The 24,196-nt window shown below is 35.8% G+C and overlaps 1 protein-coding gene across 1 annotated transcript in view; it reads left to right on the forward strand.

Annotated features, from left to right (window-relative positions):
• Positions 1–2,549: 2,549 nt before the first annotated feature.
• Positions 2,550–24,196, forward strand: part of OGFOD1_2 (Prolyl 3-hydroxylase ogfod1) — a 28,100-nt gene continuing 6,453 nt past the window's right edge. Inside the window, exons 1-10 of the mRNA XM_051219555.1 lie at positions 2,550–2,681; positions 2,720–2,976; positions 3,013–3,095; positions 5,340–5,451; positions 7,980–8,031; positions 10,010–10,160; positions 13,068–13,344; positions 19,014–19,142; positions 19,803–19,892; positions 22,547–22,663. Coding sequence (XP_051065039.1) covers positions 2,833–2,976; positions 3,013–3,095; positions 5,340–5,451; positions 7,980–8,031; positions 10,010–10,160; positions 13,068–13,344; positions 19,014–19,142; positions 19,803–19,892; positions 22,547–22,663 — 1,155 coding nt within the window. The 5' untranslated portion in view covers positions 2,550–2,681; positions 2,720–2,832. The remainder of the gene's footprint in view (positions 2,682–2,719; positions 2,977–3,012; positions 3,096–5,339; positions 5,452–7,979; positions 8,032–10,009; positions 10,161–13,067; positions 13,345–19,013; positions 19,143–19,802; positions 19,893–22,546; positions 22,664–24,196) is intronic.

Raw genomic sequence — 24,196 nt, forward strand, 5'->3', positions numbered from 1 at the left:
TTTCCTCATTCCTATAATCATCCCTATCTAGACAGCGCACATTCGACATGAAGGTTTATATGGTCACGAATCACTGTTATTCCGTTGTCTCCAAGCCCCCTTCTTTTGAAATAAGCCGGACGATGACACGACTGCGAAACGATGTTTTTAAAATGGAAGTCATTAAGCCTGAAGTTTTTATAACTCCACAAATATCTTGACTTTTCTACAATGATGGAGCACTAGCATAAACTGTAAATGTCCCTTACTAAGTAGCTGGAGCCAGTAGTTTGAGTTCCAATAGCGAAAACAAACGACATAATGAAATGGTGAGTTAAGATAGGTAAAAAATGGATGCGGAATGTTGTGACGAACATTATAATTTGAAAAAATTTGTAGTTACATTGGTCCTAACCACACAATCTTCAAAGCTAATCAATGTGAAAATTCATATTCGAACACGGAGAGGTCAACAATGGAGAAGGTGGGAACAATGGATCCATTCAATAGGATGACATGGCCCAGCCTTTCAGGCGTGGTCATTCTTATGTAACTTATGTTTTCTTTTCATAATAAACATATCGCTCTAATCCAGCGATAATATAATAATACATTTCTGCAAGGGCAGGTACACGCTATTTTTAAAGCCATAAGATACCTGTTTATTTACACAAGGCCCATACAGTTAAAAAGGCAATGAAGCTCACGCGTTTCAAAACTAAAAACATAATTTACTTATATATGAACACAGCGAGTTTACCCAGTAAAATGGATGACCGCTTGAACTCAGTAATGATAATAATACTCATCTGATAGGAATATCTGAAACATGTGTATCTTCTCAGTTAACGGAACAGGAGCTGGTAATACTCGGGATGACTTTGTTTCGCAACGACAGGAAAAGTGAAATGGAGGGCAGAGTGGCCTTGTACCTATGATCTTACTTGGAGGTACATCAAGTGCACAACCAAGAGTCTTGATGATTCCATATGGTGATCTGTGGGATTGTCTACCACCCCTAGGTGTCTAATTGTAATCATCCAGAGGAAGCACATTGCTGACATTTGGCACGACAATCGTATAACGGACGGATTTTCCAGCCCTACTCGTCTCTTGTCCACGCATATCCTGATTCTAAAAGACTTCAATCCCCATAAAGTCAGATTCGCGGAACCTACGTACATTGGAGGTGAAAACTCTACTGGATCTCGGTGCTTCAACCCCACTGAAGAATTAGGATTACTCTAAGATGTCAAGTTAGCAACCTGTTGAAGAAGCACTCAGACGCCATAGCTCTTAGACAACATGTTTACAAACGGAAAATTCCCAATTCACAACCCCTAAATCCTGGCTCTTCTGGTGAAAAGCGATCACATCGAAATATCCTTCAGTTATATCAGCAAAACTGAGCTAGGATATCTTACCTAAAGCAGGCACTGGATGTGTCAGTTGCATGTGACAGCTCTACAGGACAATCTGCAGCAGGTGGACCGGTAAGCTCACCATCAGCTTGGTGTGAATGCCTAGTGGGATTTCCTACTGCAAACGATCTTATTTGCTACAAAGTAGTCTGTTCTGCAAACCGTCCCCGAAATCTACAAGTAACCTACAGTTATCAAACATCGCGCTCTTAGTTTGCTAAGCCGCGAAAGGGGCTACAGGGCGGAATGCAGATGAACTGGTAGCAACAGCGCATACAGGCAGTTAAAATATGTAAGGAACATATGCAAAACGGTAGGCTTCATTACCAGATAAATCTTATCGATAAATTTATCTTCAATCCGAAAAGTTTAATTCGTCATGCAGCCTCTCTTCGACGAACTAGAACCGGAGTTTCTCATTTAAAACCAACAACGAGGATGATGTCGTCTATCTTCTGGCAAAACAGTACACTCGGACACTTCGCCTGACCCATGCAACTATATTGATGAAAGCTTCACCTACAACTACACAGGACTTTCAGAAGTGAAAATGAGCTTTGACTTGGTGTACCGCAAAATGCAGCACTTGAAAAGATACTACTCCTGGCCGGGTAATCGTCCATTCTGTTGTACTGAGGGAAGTAGATTCAATCTTAGCAAAACTGTTTGGAGTGATGTTCTCAAATTCGCTAAGCCAAGGCACATTAATAGACAATTGGGAGCTGGCTCACATCACACCAGTTTTCACGAGAGTCTGACGTAAAAACACCCAAGCTACCGACCGGTAGCACTTTCCTCTATGTATTCAAAAATTATGGTGTTCTGGTATGAGACTGTCTACACGACATGATGAGTCATATAATGAAAGATGAATAATCTTTCGAAGTGTACGGTGGTCCGAAGTCAATATAAAATCAAGACCTAGTCTAGATTTCGCAGAAGACTAAGGCACAAAAAACACGATGTATTTAGCACTCAGCAATCACAACGAAAGTTATCTAAGAAATCTAAAAATATGAATTGCAGAGTCGATGAATTTAAACAATATACTAAGAAGAATGGTGTATTTACTAACACAATATCACGGAAACCAGTAAAGATAAATTTTTATCAAGGTTTTACAAACAATTACAGCTTTTGGTCTTCGTAACCTTAAATTCGAAACTGGTATCCAAGATACGTTACTGCTGCCTAATTAAAGCTGGGCTGTTCAATGACTTCTGAAGACTATGCAATGACAAAGTTCGAAGACTATTATTGGTTGGTCGAAGGTTTGGGAAGGTACAAGCTAATCTAAATTAACGTTTAAACATTTATAGAAAACCTATTCAGCCACAGTATGCTGTTTAGTCTTAGATAATTTGCTTTTCTACACTCTTTTTAAAATAATGAAACTTTCTACAGATTTAATGGTACTTTTGTTGCGTTATGCATGGAACGCAGGACAAAAATGTTTTATGCTGTTAAAGTGATACAAAAGAAGGTTACAAAACTCGATTGTCTTAACATTAAACAGTTGACTTCTCCTGAGAAAAAAAATATAGGCCATTTGTTGAAGCTTGATCATCAAAATGTGGTAGGTGTCTTTAATGAATTTTAAGTAAGGTTTTAGGCGAAGTTGAAAGAAGTATTTGAAACATCTTTCTCATTGCATATAGTTGTTGAATTCGCAAATGGTGAAGAACTCTTCCGGAGGTATTTTATTTTTCAAGGAGCTCTGTTAAATCCCGATATTTCTCTTTTGTGGAGCTCCTTATTGGATTACAAATGAATTTAATACAAATATCTGCCCGTTATCATTTATCTCATATACTTTATATAATGAGTTTCAGAATATGATCATTAAAACTCTAAACTATCGTCAGAAAAAGAAACATCAGCATTGGCGCAATTATATTTATATTGCTTTAAACTTAAGTTTAAACTTAAGTCACAATTGTGACTGAATTAGCAGAGTATGTTGCATGGCTTCCTAAGCCTGGATAAAACAGTATTTTTGGTAGATATTGTAGCTAATGATATCAACCTGTCACAAACCACTTTTTACCATAGTGATTTATATATTTGTGGATTTTGAGTCGTTATGCTACAAAGCTAACCTGGTCTATAGTAGTCATCTGTAATACCTGTCCGCCAAAACGGTTGCAGATTAAGTTCCAATATTAGATATATGTATTGGATCGGAAGACCGACAGTCTGTTTCAGTCGCTTTCCAATGAGCTTCCGTGGTTATTTAGCCCTTTCTTAAGCATATCAATTGAAGGTGAGAGCACTGCTTCTTTGGGTGGAACATTTCAAGAGTTGACGACTTGGTCTAAAAACCCTTATGAAACTGATATTTTACTGGTCTTTGGTTTTAGACGCTCCTGCAATATCCCGTCAATTATTCTGGTTTAGAGGAAAAAAAACTAAGAAGTATGTTAGGTTCGAAATCATTTACTAGCGTTCTGTACATCTAAACCAGATAATTACATTGTCCATAGTGGGACAAGCTAAAGAGGTCAACTGTCCAATTTTCAAATTGATTCAACCTGGTTAGTAACTGTGTGCAACACTATTCGTCTCATCGCAGGGCTCTATTGATATTCATTATTTTATTTCGATACTTTGTTTTAAGAGAAAGTTACTGTGGATGTTTTAGATATATTTAAGATGCAACTAGTTAAATTTTGATAAAAAGTGTAATTTAAACATAGGAGTTTGAAGTACACAATATATCTATTAGATCACAAAAAAGGTGGAACAATTTTTCATTTGAGTTCTTTATCTTTAGTCCTCACAATTTGTGTATATTCCTGAGGGAAGACCAGCAGCTGACTGCCGAAATTGCAAAAACGTTGCGGTTAAAACATTTTCAGGTACTCTTTGCAGAAATTCCGAATACTTTGGCGTATGACGTCGCTCAATATGCTCGAGAGCTCACAACTATGTCAATCGTGTTGTCTAGTAACATCCAGATGATGTTATTCAGTTGCTTGGTAACAGTAACTTGTGTTTTACAGGAAAAGACAATGAAATCGATAAGTCGGCACTACTTTTTTATTTTTTCATCGGCTGAAGACAGCTTAAAACTAAGAACGACTGCGAAAAAAGTAGGTGGATGATAGTGAAAGAGTAAATCTATGGCAAACTTCAAAATAAATAGTATACCAGTAAGTTTATTAAATATAGGCAGCAATGTGTATGATATGAAAGACGTAAAATAATTAACAACCCAAAATTTTCAGAATAGTTTGTCACTACTGTCGAAAACAGCTCATTTTCGACCAAACCTAATAAAAGCAGTTACGAACTCTACATACGGGTTTGTATTTTTTTCATTGTCTGTATTAGGAACTACATCTGACCTGTCTCTATTAGCATATGTGCATTCTGGATGGATCGTCTTGAGAATATCTCTCGATTATAAGTATTTAGTATGTTTGGACCATGGTCAGGAGTGTAAGTAAGGACGTACATTCGATCCTACTTGAGATTTATCATTCGATTTTACTTGTATCCTAGTGAATCAGTCAACAACCAGATTCGCTATTCACTCAGGATGCGTGTAGACCAACGAAGGTTGGTCAATTACAGTCCTCATTATCAACATCAACAAAACGCAAAATCTTGTAAGTAACTCCATGTCTGCTAAACAAGTGGCTGCCTGGACTCAGTATGTTTGTGTATGCCGCATTGACTATTCAGGTAGTAGGTAATGCGTTTGAATCCCAATGCGAATAATAACACGTAGATATAGTTACACGTGACTGACTAGTCCCGAATAGAATAAATTGGGGGTCAACTCTATTAATATTGAAGAGATTAAAATCTCATCAATGTTTATAACGGATCTTGTTCACTCAAAAACTTTAGTATTCAAACTCATGTTATTTCACGCTTGGGAATCTTGGTTGATTTTAACCAATTGTCAACTCTCTTCTTATTCCTTCTATTTAGACTAACTAAAATGCCTGTGTACAACGAAAAAACGGTTGGTTATTATTTCAGACAAGTGGTTGATGGTATCAGATACTTACATGAATATGGAATTATTCACAAAAATGTAAAAGTATGTATGATTGTTTTCTAGGCTACTTAGAGTTTTGCCGCCATACATTCAGAGCGACACAAAATGAATTGATGATCAACGGAAGATTTGAAAGTACTGGATTTGATTTGTGCACGATTTGACCAGACGAGTTCGTGTTATAGTAAATGGGTGGAAATAGCCAATGCAAGTAGATAATGAGTACGATAAATCCCTTGAACTGTTTCTATATTACAGACATTTAGACTGGTCACCTATCGTTGAAATTAGCATCAATGTTTCATACTCCAATCGACCATACTAGCATATTTTGTAAATTCATCAAGCGGGGATTTTAACGAATAAGAGCACTTATAACTCATCTTAATCGGGGATTATTTTTAACTTGAAACTGAGGACAAAATATTTACTGTCATTAAGTGTGAAACCACGAAAATTCATTGAGTGAACGAAATCGAGGTATTTTTCAATTTCATATATGCTAAACATGTTCGTACTAGTCAAACTTTAACTGTGTTATCATTACTTGGAGATCTGACACAAGAAGTTTCTTCACCTCTGTTAGACTATGAATCAAATATATGATTGAATACCGATTATTGCTTCATTTAACGATAGGATGTGCATTATTTTTGAATTGATCTGATTGAGATGCTAGTATGGAGTAAATAGACAACATCTATCTCAAGGTCTCTTAAACTTCAGTCCAGTTGCTTTGTTGAGGTCTGCTGAAGTTACAAAACAGGTTAAAGACCATTCGCGGCGACTGATGCTGTAGGACAACATTCCTACCATCTCCAGTAGATAGTTCCAAGTGGGTTGGTTTTATAATAAGAACAGGTTGAATTGATAACTTTCAGATCGAAAGGTAAGTTGGTTTTCTTCCACAGTATTTCGGGTATCAATTAGTAGCCCTAAAAATAAAAGTTAACGCCTTACATTTAGCTACGACAAATTATTATTTATCTGACATACAACTCTGTGTAAATTTGTAGCTAGTTTAACTTACATTGGATAAATGGTTGAGTAATTACTGCCGATTGTTCTCACAAGATAAAATTGTTGGGAAAACAGATAAAGATGTTTATTAAACCACTGCCTTTTTGGTAAACAGTTTTAAATGTCGATATCCAACATCGAAAAAACAATCGACTTTCGCTAAATATTTTCAAATCAAACTAACCGATAACTGGTACCATCTCCGAATTTCACTGGTAAGAATTGCCAAAGCTATTGAAAATTCTAGATGTATGAATTATACGAATATTTCATAAAATATTCTATGAATTTACAAATATTCACGTGTCGACTTGATATGCTCTTAAAGTGACATTGGGATGCATGTTACGTGTTACGTATGCCCAACTACCGACTGCCCCAACGAGCCATGTTCTATGGTGTCGGAGTAGGATGGAAGTAAGCTAGGGGCAGTCAGGCCAAAACATAGCACAAATCCATGAAGTCACTGACAAGTGGACTGAGCCATGTCGGTAGGTGTTGACTACCTGGTTAGGATCCTCAAGACGATAGTAACCGATGGTTAGAGACCTTGAACGACATGGCTCAAAATCGTTTGCAATGGTGTAAGCAAGTGCATCCGCTCTTTGTGTTCTTCCAAATTCTAATCTTCTGAATTCTTCATGTACCTTTCTTTTTTCTCTTTCTAAATTTATTTCGCCGGATTATACACCTTGAATAACATCTTCAAACCCTAATGTTTCCGATTACTGTTTAGACTTTTACTACCTCTACCAGTAGGAAATTTGAATGGACAATTGCATCTCTATGCTAATGTGGTATGGAAACTCGAAATGATGTACGTACGTACGAAGTTCAACGTTGTTACTGACTGAATTAGCCAACGAGTATCTTTGTAATCAAACTTTCAAACAATTTCCGAGTTTATTGAGAATTTTCACTGATTCACCTACGAATATGTCGACTAAATTAATCTATAAGAAAGTCGAGCTTCAATTGACTCATGGTTTAAACTATTGAAATTACTAAAATCTCCACAAAACCCTTTCTGACCACAAGAAAGTGTCATAGAGGATACTTCGAGAAAATATTCGTAAATTATGTAGTATCAGTCACTTGCATAACTTGTTTTGTCTGATTCAATATTCGGAACGGTTTTGTTTAATGTCAAAGTTATTACGCTAGCGAGCATTCATATCTGATTTCACACAGAAGCTCAACACATTAAATAATTCACATAAATTCTTAGGTTTAAAGAACCTTTAATACAGCATAGATAAATATACTGTGACTATGTGTTAAACTAAAATAGTATCTTGTAGCTGTTTGTTTGCACTTCAAAATTCTACAAATGATGGGAATGTATAATATGCAATCAAACGCCAATCATGATATTTAAACTAACCAAATCGGAATTACTACTGGAGATAATCACTATCGGGTCTAGAGCTTTGGATTTGATAGCCTAAGGAATCTTGTGTCTAATTAACGTAAGAGTTGTGATATTGTATTGTTTGTGCAAGAAATATTTAGTCCTCAAACGAGACTGTTTATTTTTCCAATTATTTTAGCCTGAAAACATACTGCTCAACACCAGAGACAGTGATGCGATTGTAAAAATCAGTAAGTATGGAATATATGTAGAAATTGACATTAATATTTCGGTCATTCTCTCTGCAATCACCAGTGCATGCTATTTTCCAAATCCAATCGGCAAGTTTGTTTGACTTGATAAATTTTGGAAAGTCTTAACAAGACGTCGAAACTCTTTCTAGTAAAAACGTTGTTTACTTAACTTAATAGTGTAGGCACGCAGTCCAGGCCCAGATGTGCGTCCGTTTATCGAGGAATAAGCACTAACATGAATGCGGACAAATAGTTAGTTAGTTTGAAGTTACACACATTTTACTGTAGACTGCGAAGTGGCATTCAGTCGATGTTCTAGTATTTCCACTCACCGTGTGCAGCTATTTCGATTGAAGCAAGTTCTATGGATATCATCCGTGTTTCACACCCTTTTCTACAATCAGTTTAGAGATATCGTACTGGAATAGTTTCATCTTGTCGTGTCTATTTAAATAAAAGTGAATGACTCGTCCAGATGTTTATATTACAGCCAAAAGTAATGATTTCTTATTTCAAACTTTTAGAATTGATAACTCATTGAGATATATTTAAAAGTTCCATGTTCACAGCAAACATTCCTAAGGCTCCTGACTAGATTTATGGGAATTGAGTTTAGTTTCATTTTCGCAGTAATCACTCACATGATACCGAGATGTACTGAAAAATTCATGTAAATCTAGCGACTTCAAGCCATGTGTAATGACTAACATAATTATTTACACAATAAAATCTGATTCAGAGCAGCTTGTGTATAACAAAGTAATAAATTCAGACGTCATATATGTGTATCGCCTAATTTGAATTTGTTCGAATTGAGGACACGAGTGTTAGCAGGCACAGAACGGTGGTTGGTCGTTTACTTCAAGTTCCCACATCTGAGAAGTACGAACACCTTATCATTGAACTATTCAGCCACTTGATCAAACCTCAATGGTTCGAATTGTCCAGTTTCAATCAATTCACAGTACAATGATTACACCATCAAATGCAATCTATTGACGTCTGACTTCACTAACAACTCGATTTACTCCGAAAGTCACATATTAACATCAGAACTCCAGGAGTTCCATCTAGACATCATTCAACATTAGGAATATGTTCACCAAGGTGGTTTGTGAGTAAGCACTTAATTCTGGCATACTTATTTACAGACTGACGTCAGATGACTAGTGCTTCATGATTCGCCACTTGATTTTTCATTGATTCCAATAACAAACGCATCTCAATTAATCAGTTTTTCACAACATACAACAGTAGATCAAAAATACGGTTGTAATATTTACTAGTGTTTCTTGAGAAATCAAACGGACACATCAAGTGAAATCATGTAAACGAAAAGAGTAAGATTTATTACTTCTAGTAGTAAACTAATTGAAATATCTAGACTTTATATAGAGAGACGATGTTTGAAGTTGAACGGAAGCCATGATTGTTGCACAGTTCAAATATTCGGCATCTAGGTAATCAACATAGAACCCCACTGAATAGAAATCAAGAAGTTGATTATTTTAGTTTACTCATTCATGTCAGGTAATTTGACTCAACAAAGTAATATTATTCGCGCTTCAACGTAGGTTTTAAATCATCACCTTTGATAAAAAATTTAGTCGGTCAGCCAGAGTTACCTTCGAATACCTAATATTTATAGATTTATTCAATAACAAAATAGACATACTTTTCATTTTCCATTACTGATCGCTTTTAGAAAACATAGTTCATTTGTCAATTTCAGCACTATTAGGTTATCCGTTCAATCATATCATATAGTTGCTGAGGCTAATTAGTTCACTTTTATGCATAGAGTCAGAATTATTTAAGAGCTTAGCTAATGATCACAACAAAAGTAACAAATGTATTTATAACAAATGCTTTTTAAGTAAAATAACTGTTCATAAGAATTAGATTGTTCATTGTCCAATGCATTTTCATCCCCTTATTTTGATCAATCTATTTGTTTCTGTTTTTCTCCTTTTAGCTGATTACTCTCCTCAATTATTTACAACTTCAGATTTAGATTTAGAAATGGTATGCTTGACGACAACATTTTGTGCACCTGAATTATTATTAAGTAGATGTTATGATAAAGCTATTGATCTATGGGCACTAGGTATACTATTGTATATAATGTGAGTAATGTTTATAAATAAATTCTATGTACAATTGTTTAGTATTAATTACACAGTTAAGATGATATTGGATTACCAGGTGCATATATCCCCTTCAGTTGATGAAGTCAGAAAAAAATCCCTTATTCTGACTAGAATCAAGTGGATTACTTCTGAATTAATTGTAAGTAGTTGTAACAATGGGGATCATGCTGTCAGTAATTGAAAAGAGGCACAACTAGCAAATGTAAGCTTAGATGCTAAATTTACTCCCTATTAATTTAGATAACGAACCGATTGGTGTTAGACCACCACTGAAAACCTAAAAGCACTAGAAGGCCGTTTCGTCCTATCGTGGTACTTCTCAGCAGTGCACATCAATGATCCCGCTCGCGGGATTCGGACCCAGGGCCTTTGGTCTCACCCGAACGCTTAACCTCCAGACCACTGAGCCGGCATCCAACGGTATTAATGTCTAACCTCAACCAACTGCCTACATCGAATCTTTCTGGTACAAAACCACATTATTTAACTCGTAGGCAGTTCTTTCAAGTTTATATATGATATGAACTATTGTTCAACTTTATTAATCAGTTTTTACAGCTTTACATTTAGATTCAATGATAATTATCCCTATCGGAATTTTCGTTTCACTAACTATTATTCTTATGAAATTCGGTGAAAATCAATAACAGTCAAGATCAGTAGTTCTCAAAGTGTATGTATTTCATAAATTAGAAGAAATTCACTTAGCTAATTTACATTATACTTTCTGTACATAAATATTTTAAATGAGTAACATTCTCCTATGGGTTACTGTTATTACTCTCGGTTTTACTTCGTTTAATGTTATAACGGTTGAGTTTTCACATTTATACGTATGGGACGTTAATTTACCTTAGACGAATATCTACACTAGATTCCTTGCTAGTGTCTATTCCACAGGACAATCGAATGTTTCATCTGAGGTTTTAAGTAGGAGGACGAAACACTACTGTTATGAATCTGTTCATTTCAACCAATCAATTAGTCATATGTAACGTAGAAGCTAGCACACTTATGCATTGATTGAAGTTGCCACATCATATCAGCACAGAGAGATGCCGGAGCAGTTAAGGTAGTATCAATATTTGTGATAGTAGGAAAAGCTTGGTATAAAAGTTACAATTCAAGAAAAAAATATAGATTTATGGAACAAAAGAATTATGGGACAATTTAGAAAATTATCTGTTAGTTTAATTGAGTAAAGACCGAAAAATGTATCAATCAGGCCATGATACCTGTCTAACAGTTCAAAACATTTGGTATGAACTATAAGAGTAAATCTACACAGACACAACAACGTCTTGGAGACGCTCAGACATTCAATATCGAATAGTGAGTAGATGTTAGGAGGTCGAACTTATCCGGTAAGAAATTATGAGCCTAGATTTTTAATAACTTTTAGAAAAATATCAAACTAACTTACGACATGATAATCAGACAAATAGTGAAATAAAGAGCAATACTTCTTGGGAATGCTTTTCTAGCTCTCCACCTGTAAAATAGAATTTTACGTCTACTTTTCACTGTTTCATGATTTAGTAGCGGGAGATAAATTGTTGTAGTGTGTTGATTGTTGAGTTATTTCTGAAGCTGCACCAGCCCCCTTCAGGTAGTCTGAATGGAATCAAGTTGTGGATACAAAAATGTTTGAAACTTTCGGGTTTATTTAACCTGATGAGCATATGACGTACCAGTTCATTCTGTTCTTCTTTTCTGTCTTAAGATATAGTTAAGAAGACGTAAACCATGACAACGATATTCACTAATTAATTATAGGTGTCTTGAAAACAGTGGTTACCTGTGATGGAACTGTGCGGTATGAAATATTTGGGGTCTATTTTAGACTAAGTTGAAAGAAATATGGGAGTGGTCGGACTGATAATACAGTTTGTTAGATTCTTGAGAAAAAATCGGTAAAAGAACAAATCCAATTCTAGAATAATCAATGATCATTGGTTTGAGACGTTAGGCGTAATACAGCAATCTGACCTATTGGATGCATTTTGAGCGATGTTCTACATTTTTAAATCCTTTCTGAGTGCGATGCACAATTCATTCAAATTCCCCCAATTTCGTACCTAAGTTTCTTTTACAACAAGAAAACAAATCTTCCTTGGACTTGGATACTTATTCACTAAATACATATAACGATTGTTAAGTAATTTCTTAAATATACATTGTTTGATTCTAAGAATAAATCCAGTGACTGTATGAACTTTGATAAATATTCATACTTATCGATAGGAAAATACTACAGACTTCTCTAGGTCACTCATTTTAGTTAAGAAATCTTCCTACATTCATCCGCTCTTGGGTTCAAAAGAAATAATAGGGACATCACCTACCTATCTTTCTAAAGTAAATTTATTCGACAAGTGTGGAATCCAGGGATCACACTACTTACCAATCGGATGTATCTGGGTTAATGTTATCAATTTCGGATAATTTAATTGATCCATATATATTATAGAATATTCGGAAAAGTCATAATTAATCTACCTAAATCAATACTCATCTGTAATATATACATATAATCATGAGAAAATTAAAGATCTCTTCTTAACATCCTTATCTACTGTGGCTGTAGATACCACTATAACTAGTTAGAATGAGTCATTTGAATGATTTTGCATTTTTCAAAGTGAATAGATCAGAAAATTCTGTATAATTCTAGGTTTACCCGTGCTAATGAGGTATGGCAACTTGGATCGATGCATATATTTACCTAGTCCTACGTTGTAGCTGACTGACTGATGCCTAAACGTGTAGTCACTAAATACGTTCCAACATTAGAAATGTTTTGTTAATTAGATGATTTTTTTTTCACTACTTATGAGCAGTTTAAAACTTTAATTTCGGTTTCTGGTATGCTTTTTTTTAAAGGTTATGTGGAGATGATCCTTATAAATCTAAATCTGGTAGTGATTTATACCGTGCTATACTTCACTGTGATATTGAGTTTGAATCTCCTTCATGGAAATCAATTAGTTTGGATGCTCAAGATGTTGTTAAACGTCTTTTATTGGTAGATCCAAAATTAAGAATCATTACACCACATTTGTTGAATCATCCATGGTTTATCATGTTAGATGAAAATGAAAAACATTTAGATTCAGTACAGGAGAAACTAGAACATTTTAACAAACAGCGTTCAGAAAAAGTATGTATTCCTGATTTAAATAACTTCGTTTCGTAGATTGATTCTCTATAATATGTACCATGATGAAATGTTTTGTTGATTAGTTTCATTTACAGTTAAAAGTGAAGTAAAATCTAGGTGATAAAACTAAGAACTACTAATGACGACTCGCAGGCTTTTGAAGTTTAATTATATGTCTTACATTCAGGCAGTGTTATGTGAAAGAATAATATTATTCTAAGTTGTTAATTACCAGCTATACAACCACGTGCATTTAAATGAATCACAATATATACATGAGAATAAAGTAATGCTTTAAAGTATAAGATATTTGAATTCATGAGCCAGTTAAAGCTAGATAACCATAGAAAACCTGTAACCACTGAACGACCGTTTCATCCTATCGTGGGACTCCTCAGCAGTGTGCATCTAAGATCTCGCCCCGCGGATTCGAATCCAAAACCTATCGGTCTCCCGTGCGAACTCTTAAAATCTAGACTACTGAGCCGGCAAACAGTGATGTTAATCTCTAACTTCAATCAATCCGCGGAATTAAACTACTGTCCAACATTGTCTTCAGTAAGTTACTTTCTCACAACTGACCCGGTTGAACTCAACTGGTCACGGCTTCTCACTATAACTCCAGGAAATAACTCTTGGAGACAGTCACTAGTGAGCATATGATGATTATAAACAGAGGGGTTTTGTACTTACTTACTTACTTACTTACTTACTTACTTACTTACTTACTTACTTACTTACTTACTTACTTACTTACTTACTTACTTACTTACTTACTTACTTACTTACTTTACTTACTTACTTACTTACTACTTACTACTACTTACTTACTTACTTACTACTACTTACTTACTTACTTACTTACTTACTTACTACTTACTACTTACTACTTACTACTTACTTACTTACTTTACTTACTTACTACTACTTACTTACTTACTACTTACTACTTACTTACTTACTTACTTACTACTTACTACTTACTTACTTACTTTTACTTACTCTTACTTCACTACTACTTACTTACTACTTACTTACTTACTTACTACTTACTTACTTACTTACTTACTTCTACTTACTACTACTTACTTTACTCACTTACTTACTTACTACTACTACTTTACTTACTTACTTACTTACTCACTTACTTACTTACTACTTACTTACTTACTTTACTCTTACTTACTTACTTACTTACTTACTTACTCACTACTCCTTACTTACTTACCACTCATTACTTACTTACTTACTTACTTACCTCACTTACACTTACTCTACTACACTTCACTACTTACCACCACTTCACTCACACACTTACTTACTTACTCACTTACTTACTACTTACTACTCACTTACTCACTTCACTTACTTTACATTACTCACTACTACTTACTACACTACACTACTCATTTCACTCACTCACTTACTTACTACTTACTTACTTACTTCACTACACTACTACTATCTCACTACTTACTCACTACTTACTCCTACTTACTTACTCTTACTACTCACTTACTTCACTTACACTTACTCACTTACTACTTCACTCACTTACTTACTTACTTCACTTACTTACTACTTTACTTACTTACTTACTACTACTTACTACCACTTACTTATTACTTACTTACTACTATACTTTTACTACTTACTCTACTTACTTATCTTACTTACTCTTACTTACTTACTTACTTACTTACTTTACTTACTTACTTACTTTACCACTTACTTACTTCACTTACTTACTACTTACTTACTACTACTTACTCTACCTTCACTTACTTACTACTCACTACTTACTTACTTACTTTACTTACTTACTTACTACTTTTACTTACTTACTATTTACTTACTTACTTACTTACTTACTTACTTACTTACTTACTTCTACTTACTTACTTACTCTTAATACTTACTTACTTACTTACTTACTTACTTACTTACTTACTTACTTACTCACTACTCTTACCTACTTACTTACTTACTTACTTACTTACTTACTTACTTACTTACTTACTTACTTACTTACTTACTTACTTACTTACTTACTTACTTACTTACTTACTTACTTACTTACTTACTTACTTACGCCTGTTACTCCCAATGGAGCATAGGCCGCTGACCAGCATTCTCCAACCCACTCTGTCCTGGGCCTTCTTTTCTAGTTCCATCCAATTCTTGTTCATTTTTCTCATGTCTATCTCCATTTCCCGGAGTAATGTGTTCTTCGCTCTTCCTCTCCTCCTTTGCTGAGCCTTGAGGATTCCATGTGAGGGCTTGTCTTGTGACGCAGTTGGGTGCTTTCCTCAATGTGCGTCCTATCCACTTCCAGCGCTTCTTCCTGATTTCTTTCTCCGCTGGGATCTGGTTTGTTCTTTCCCACAGTTGGTTGTTGCTAATGGTGTCCGGCCAACGGATCCGAAGTATTTTACGTAGACAACTGTTAATAAACACTTGTATGTTCTGGATGATGGCTTGTGTAGTTCTCCAGGTTTCTGCCCCATACAGTAGGATTGTCTTGACATTTGTATTGAAAATCCTGACCTTGGTGTTGGTTGACAGTTGCTTTGAGTTCCAGATGTTCCTCAGTTGTAAATATGCTGCTCTCGCTTTGCAGATCCGCGCCTTCACATCTGCATCAGATCCACCCTGTTCATCAATGATGCTGCCCAAATACGTAAAGGTTTTTACATCTTCCAAATCTTCTCCGTCAATTGTGATTGGATTGGTGCATTCTGTGTTGTATCGGAGAATCCTGCATTTCCCTTTGTGTATATTGAGACCTACTGCTGCTGAGGCTGCTGCCACACTGTTCGTCTTCTCCTGCATCTGTTGTTGCGTTTGGGATAGAAGGGCCAGATCATCTGCGAAGTCCAGATCGTCCAACTGCATCCTAGATGTTCATTGTATCCCGTGCTTCCCTTCAGACGTTGACGTCTTCATGATCCAGTCGATCACCAGGAGAAAGAGAAAGGGTGAGAGTAAGCAACCTTGCCTAACATCGAACGACTTTGTCAACTGTTCTCCATGCACAATTTTGCAGTTTAATCCATCATAGGAATTCCGTATGATATTGACTATCTTCTGAGGCACGCCGTAGTGTCGAAGAAGTTTCCATAGTGTTGTTCTGTCCACGCTATCAAATGCCTTTTCGTAGTCAATGAAGTTGATGTAGAGTGATGAATTCCATTCAATTTATTGTTCCACAATGATCCGTAGAGTTGCGATTTGGTCTGTACACGATCTATCCATACGGAATCCTGCCTGTTGGTCACGAAGTTGGGCGTCTATGCAGTCCTTCATCCTGTTTAACGATACCCTGTTGAAGACTTTTCCCGGTATTGAGAGAAGAGTGATGCCCCTTTGGTTATCACAGTTGCTGAGATCGCCTTTCTTCGGTATTTTGACCAGAAGTCCTTCTTTCCAGTCTTTTGGTACTTGTTCCTCATCCCAAATCTTATTGAAGAGAATGTGGAGTATCCTTGCAGTTGCCGCTACGTCTGCTTTTAGTGCCTCTGCTGGGATGTTGTCCGGTTCTGCTGCTTTTCCACTCTTGATTTGTCTTATGGTCATGCTGATTTCTTCAATCGTTGGTGGGTCAACACTGATTGGGAGGTCCGTGGGTGCTGCTTCGATGTTGGGTGGGTTCAGTGGAGCTGGTCGATTCAAGAGTTCTTTGAAGTGTTCTACCCACCTGTTTTGTTGCTCTTCAATGTTGGTGATTACCTCGCCTTCCTTGCTTTTCACTGGTCGTTCTGGTTTGCGGCGATTTCCAGAGAGTTTCTTTGTCGTGTCATACAGTTGTCTCATGTTTCCTTCTCTTGCAGCCTTTTCCGTCGTCGTTGCTAAATCTTCCACATATTTACGTTTGTCGGTTCTGATGCTCCGCTTCACTTGTTTGTTTACTTCTGTGTATTCAGCTTGTGCCTTGGCTTTTTCTGCTCTTGTTCGACTGGTATTGATTGCTGCCTTCTTGTTCCTCCTTTCTTGAATCTTATCCAGTGTATCAACAGTGATCCATTCCTTGTGGTGGTGCTTCTTGTGACCCAGGACCTCATGACATGTTGAAGTGATTGCCTCTTTGATCCCCTTCCAGTTGCTCTCCACAGTAGTTCCTTCTCCATTGAGTAGATCATGAAAGGCCTGGAACTTGTTGCTGAGGACTATCTTGAATTTGTTGAGTTTGTTAGTATCCTGAAGAAAGGCCGTATTGAACTTTTGTGATATTGTCCGCCCCGTTGTCCAGTGCTTCTTGAGTTTCAATTTCATCTTGGCGACCAGTAAGTGATGATCTGATGCTATATCAGCTCCTCTCTTGGTTCTCACGTCCTCTATAGTCCTCTTGAACGTTTTGTTGATGCAAATATGGTCGATTTGGTTTTCGTGGTGTGATCCGGTGAAGTCCATGTGGTTTTGTGTATGCGTTTATGTGGGAATATGGTGCCGCCTATGACCAGCTTATTGAAGGCACATAGATTTGCAAATCTCTCACCATTTTCGTTTCTTTCTCCCAGTCCGTGTCGTCCCATGATGTCTTCATATCCAGTGTTGTCCGTTCCAACCTTGGCGTTGGAATCTCCCATCAGAATAGTCAGGTCCTTTGTTGGGCACTTCTCGGCGATTGACTGCAGCCTATTGTAGAATTGATCTTTAGCGTCTTCATTGTAGTCGTTGGTAGGCGCATAGCATTGGATGATGTTCATTGAAATACCCTCTTTCTTTGTTTTGAACGAGGCTTTGATGATCCTTGGTCCATGAGATTCCCACCCTATAAGCGCATTTTGCGCTTGTTTGGACAGCATCAATGCAACTCCTTGTGTATGTGGTGCATTTTCATCTTCATGGCCGGAGTATAACAGGAGCTCTCCTGTAGTTAGTCGTTGTTGTCCAACTTGTGTCCAATGTGTTTCACTGATCCCAAGTACCTCTAGGTTGTATCTTCTCATTTCTGCAGCAATTTGGAAGGCTCTCCCGGTGTCCCACATTGTACGAACATTCCATGCACTTAAATAAATGGTTGCTCTGGTTGTCAGAAGGGGCATCGGCCTCGTAACTTCCAAAGGAATTCGGCTTTCATCATGAGGCGTCATAATTCTTCTAAATGAAGACCTTCTGACTCCCAGGGCAGAGTTTAAAAGGTTTGAATAATTTTTTCTGGTTAGCTTTTTTTTAGCGAGTTGGTTTTCTACGGGATGGGGACGCTAACCCCATGCCCAACCCTCCTCCTTTATCCGGGTTTTGCGGAGACTAATAATTTAATAATTGAATTCATGAGTCAATTGTGAGATAGTAACTCACTGATAAGAATGTTGAATGCGTTGCCCAATTTCGTGGATTAGTTGAAGTTAGATATTAACACTGATTCCGGCTCGGTGGTCTTGTGGTTAAGCGCTCTCGTGCAAGACTGATAGGTCCTGTCTTCGAATCTCGCATGGCGGGATCGTGGATGCCCACTGTTGAGAAGCTCCACAATAGGACAAAAAGGTCGTTCAGTTCTTCCAGGTTTTTCATGGTTGTCTAACTTCAAATGACTCATGAATTCAGTTATTAGATTACTACAATCTCCACAGAACCCTTCTGAGTATAAGATATATTTGATTACTTCCTCTTATTCGTAAATTCTTATTTAAATAAATGTATCCTACTGAACGTTTGTTTGTTTAAAGTATTTTGACATAGAATATGAACAAGACTGGATAACATGTGAATATATGAAGCTACCGCAAAGAAGTACAGAAACAGTCCTACCGAAGGTGTATGATGAGAATGTAGAAGCAGAAACAGTAATTGACAAGGTTAGCAAACTAATTGACTGATGCTATGAGCAACAACAGTGATAGTAATCAGTTCATATATATACATTCAGACCTTTTTAGTACTTCACGTCATTATTTATTATAGCTTATAGTGAACAAGAACTGGAATGGGTACGATCGAATGTATCCGAAGATAAACTTACAGAATTTGCAAAATAGCAATTGATTGTCTCAAACTTGACTGTTCCTTTCACAAATACCAGTTAATCATCTCAGATTTCACTTTTTTTTGCATTTTCATACTAATTGCTTCCCGTTTCCGTTTTTGCCTTCTCGATCTTCTACTGAAATACATTTTATTCCCGACTACCATTATATACTACTTATGAGGATATAAGTAGCTCACACAACAAGCTTACCATAAAAATGATTTATTAGATAATCAGCCTTTTATGGGGTGGAATCTTAAAGTTAAATTCATTTTACCAAAATATATTAGACAATTACAAGAAAAATCTATTAGGTGTAATATTTTGACATTAAAACCGATTCCAATTTAAATAGACAGTTTTAATGTACTTCACTAATTACAAAGTTAATTATACAGATAAAATATAATTCATTCATCAATGATAATCTGTTAATGATCTACGGATTTGATCAAATTATTATATGAGTTTTTCACGTTGTATAAATTAGGACTGTGATGACATCGTATTGATCGAAGATACAACAGAGAACGTCCAACCAGTTAGCCAAAACGATATCAGCATTGATTCAAATGAGGCGGTAAGACATAAGTAACCCTAGAAATTCGTTTTATATTTAATAGTTATCATTAGTAAATTGTGTACAATATCTAGAAAACATTACTCCATTTAATATTCAAATACTTATTCTATATTAACACAGAGATACTGTATCATGATCACTTAAGACTCGATTAGTTGCTATCGCGAATTTTTTGGTATGTCGTTTATACAAATGAACGGAGGGTATGTAATTATTATGTGTAGTTTAAGAATTGTTATCACTACTTCACTGTTTTTGGTGTCGTTAATTAATCTGGGATAGATGATGTGATTGCCGAGCTCTTATCGTCCCTAGGGAAGTAACTAAAAATCAACCTCAAAACAAGGAAGTGGATAGTCTCAGCATATATGAAAGTATCTGGGCAATCACTACAAGCATTTTAAAACCCTTTTAAATCACTGTCGCTTATAAATCACTCCCCTTTTACAGATGAAAAGACAAAACAGTGGATGAAAACAAATGCAACGTCAGTTACAGGATAAGTTGTAAAAGCTGTCAATTAAACTGAGAAACTGCTAAAATTCTGAGTCAAGGGAATTCTGAGACTATCAGAGAATTTTTAAATTCATGACACACAGATTTATCTATAATCGGAAGACATATCTAGATAAATCTGACCTGTCAACTGATTCGGAAAAAATTGATCGATAACTTGATCAGAGGTCAACAGAGTACGACGATCAACTTGAATAAAGCGTTCAAAATCACGAGTGAAGTGACAGAACAAACTGATTAGACACTTTTAAGTATTCATCAAAGAACTTCATTTAATGTTACAGCTGAAATTAGTGATTAAGGCGCTTGAAATATAACACTGTTTATCTTAAGGGATTTCAGATAAAACCAAAGTTTCCCTTGTGATTGAAATGTTAAAAAACTTAAAATTACAGTCAGAAAAGCTACATCTGATCAGCTTATCTACAGCATATCTAAACACAATAAAGATGTAAATAAAAATAATGTATTTGTAATATCCCAATAAGTTTTTAAATTTTCTGACGTTTCGTGACTTAGTGCAAGTCACTTCTTCAGAGGATAAATAACCAAAAAAAATTAATCCAAGTTTAAATAATACAAAGGGACAAAACAAGAATATTAGGTGCGACCAATCAAAAAACAGGTCTAACCACGTCAATGTCATATCATTCCGGTTAAAGTGATTTATTTGAGACGTTTGTTTATTTGTATGTGTATATATACTAAAGGATGAAATAATGTGATGCCTTCTACATCGAAGAATCATTTCGTGAAATCTTGACTCGGGCCAAAGAATATCTTAGGTACACGAAGAAACCACCTAATAATCCCGTAGAACTGGAAAGACTCCAAATTAAATCGTTAATAGCAGTTCATGCCATTTTCAGCAACCATTGAATCGATATTAACATCGAAATAATAGAAAAAGAGTATTCCAAATACAAAGAAATGCGATTAGCTGAAGCTTTTCATATATTGCTTAATCTTACAGTCATAAATAGAAAAGAAGGCCTCACTTTCCCTCACTCATGGACTACCTATCCAAGCAACCATTTCTGATTCTATTCACATTTCACACTACTATCGTACATAAAGGTTAAACTCTATCCTTTCTCACCACAAAGGTCACATTCATTCATCCCTGACCCTGCACAAATACACACACACAAATTTACATGCATGTCACGTATAAATAATCTTGACCGAAATGACTTGTTCAGACCTGTTTTTTGGTTTTTCGCACCTAATATTCTTGTTTTGTTCATTTGTATTATTTAAACCTGGATTAATTTATTATTTATTCTCTGAAGAAGTGGCTTACACTAAGTCACGAAACGTCAGAAAATTTAAAAACTTATTGGGATATTACAAATACATTATTTTTATTTAAATCTTTATTGTGTAAATCACCAACGTAGATTGTCTATGTCGAATGATTGGGGGTCTATTTGAGTTAGACGAGAATAATGTGACCAATAAGTCACACATCGCGGTCAGCACCTAGCGTGGATTACCCTTTCGTGGTATGAAGATTCTATGGCAGCTTTGAAGACGGTATAACGAAGGACGTTATTAGAGAAATGTATTAACAAAAGTAGATATACGGGAGAAGTTGCAAACACCACCACCTGGACCAGTTCATGGTGTGCAACTAATTGATGCGCATCGATTGTCCTTGACCTTGACAGGGATCAATGAACTGATCGACATCTAGTGACCCAAATGCCGGATAATATGGCCAGGGTTCGGTGACATTTTACTGGCCCTACAAATGTATTATTTTATTTATAACAATCTACCCAATACTCTTTTTATTTGAAATCATCAAGTGATATTTTGTTAATGACACCTACAAAAAATAATGTGTTTAGAATAACTAAAGTATTTAGTATTGTAGATATATGTTACTATAGAGTCTTCCCAACCAGAATACATGGATTTGTGTTCTTCGTTAATTATCTATTACTGAACCGCCATGTGACATCAGATAATCAAATCATATTTGCTAATTTCAACAACCTTCTCGATCAAGTACAGTCATTTTCAAGGTGTAGAAAATAAAGTCGTTCAGGTATATGTATCATCTTTTATTCTTTTCACTTGTATAAAATAATAATTTCTTCAAAAATGATATTCTATTTTCATTTTATTAGAATGAATTAATTGATACAACTTCTGATCAATTCATAGCAAGTTCATTGAAGAACTTACTTCATGAATATCATTTATTGAATGATCAAAATTCAATATTAAATGAACAAGATCTACATGTTAGTTTATATTGAATCATTGTTAATTAATCAATAATTTGAATGATTCCATATGATATATAAACTTTTTAAGGACTTTTCACCTAGGAATTTAAGAACTTATATTAAATAAGTTTTCAAATAACTACAATATATCCAATCAACTAATCTCAATACTAGAAGGGAGTTTGTGGATGTTATTAGTAATTTCAATAGTTGAGATCATGAGTCAATTGAAGCTAAACAATCATGGACGACCTGGAAAAACTGAACGATCTTTTCGTCCTATTGTGGAACTTCTCAGCAGTGGGCATCCACGATGGCGCCATGCGAGATTCGAAGACAGGACCTATCAGTCTAGCACGAGAGCGCTTAACCACAAGACCACCGAGCCGGAATCAGTGTTAATATCTAACTTCAACTAATCCACGAAATTGAGCAATACATCCATCACTGTCATCAGTGAGTTACTATGTCACAACTGACCCGGTTGAACTCCACTGGTCACTTCTTCTCACTAGAACTCCAGGATATACATCTTGAAGCCAGTCACTAGTGGGCATATCTTGAATAGTATCTGAAGGGGTTTTCTGGAGATTGTAGTAATTTAAATAGTTGAGATCATGAGTCAGTTGAAGCTAGACCACCATGAAAAAACTGGAAGCGCTGGAAGGCCGTTTCGTCTTTAAATTGACTCGTGATCTCAATAATCTCAATATGTTAGACAACTGATACACATTTGGTATTTCATGAGTCTGAAGGTGAACTAATGAAATTTCTTCATAAACTTAGTGTAATCCAATTTTCCGATAAACTAATCATTTTTAAACATTTAAGCAGAAGGTGAATATGAGATAATTTAATCTGATTATCAGAAAATAGATTGAATTAAAACATGTTCCGTGAAGGATTGTGATGAGGCATACCGATTGGTTATTTCCTAACCAATCAGCGTTAGCAGACACTTGGAGAAAACTTGAGAGTCTTTCTATGTTAAGATTATAAATATACTAACATCTTTCCTATTGCGATTCCTACATTCCTGTTCAACCGTGTTCTGATTTGGAGACTTTTTGAATGAAGTAGTGTCCAAGATTATTTTGTAATATGAGTAGTTGTGTCGTAATAAGAGAAATTATAACACTTTGGTATTGATGTAAATGTAGAGGGTCTATATTTTTCATATATTTTACATCATGGACTGACCTTAATTAGCCATATAATCAAAACCAGTAAACACAGGACAACTGTTTCGTTCTATCACGGGACCCTTCGAACCCAGGATTTTCAGGTTTCGTTGCAAGCTTTTTGCCATAACGCCACTAAGCCGCCAACTAGAGATTTAAATGTCGAACTTCAATCTATTCGTGATATTGCCCGACCATCATTTGTTGCTGTCGATGGGTAACTGCCTCAAATCAAAAATGATTCAGCTCAACTGGTCACAGCTTCTCGTTAGAAATTCGTGGATAACTCCTAGTCAGCATATGATTTTCATCAGTTCATGAGGTTGGTGGAAACTGTTGGAGATATATATTATCATAGAATGACATG

The sequence above is a fragment of the Schistosoma haematobium genome, chromosome 5, assembly GCF_000699445.3.
Source record: "Schistosoma haematobium chromosome 5, whole genome shotgun sequence".
Taxonomy (NCBI): Eukaryota; Metazoa; Platyhelminthes; class Trematoda; order Strigeidida; family Schistosomatidae; genus Schistosoma; species Schistosoma haematobium.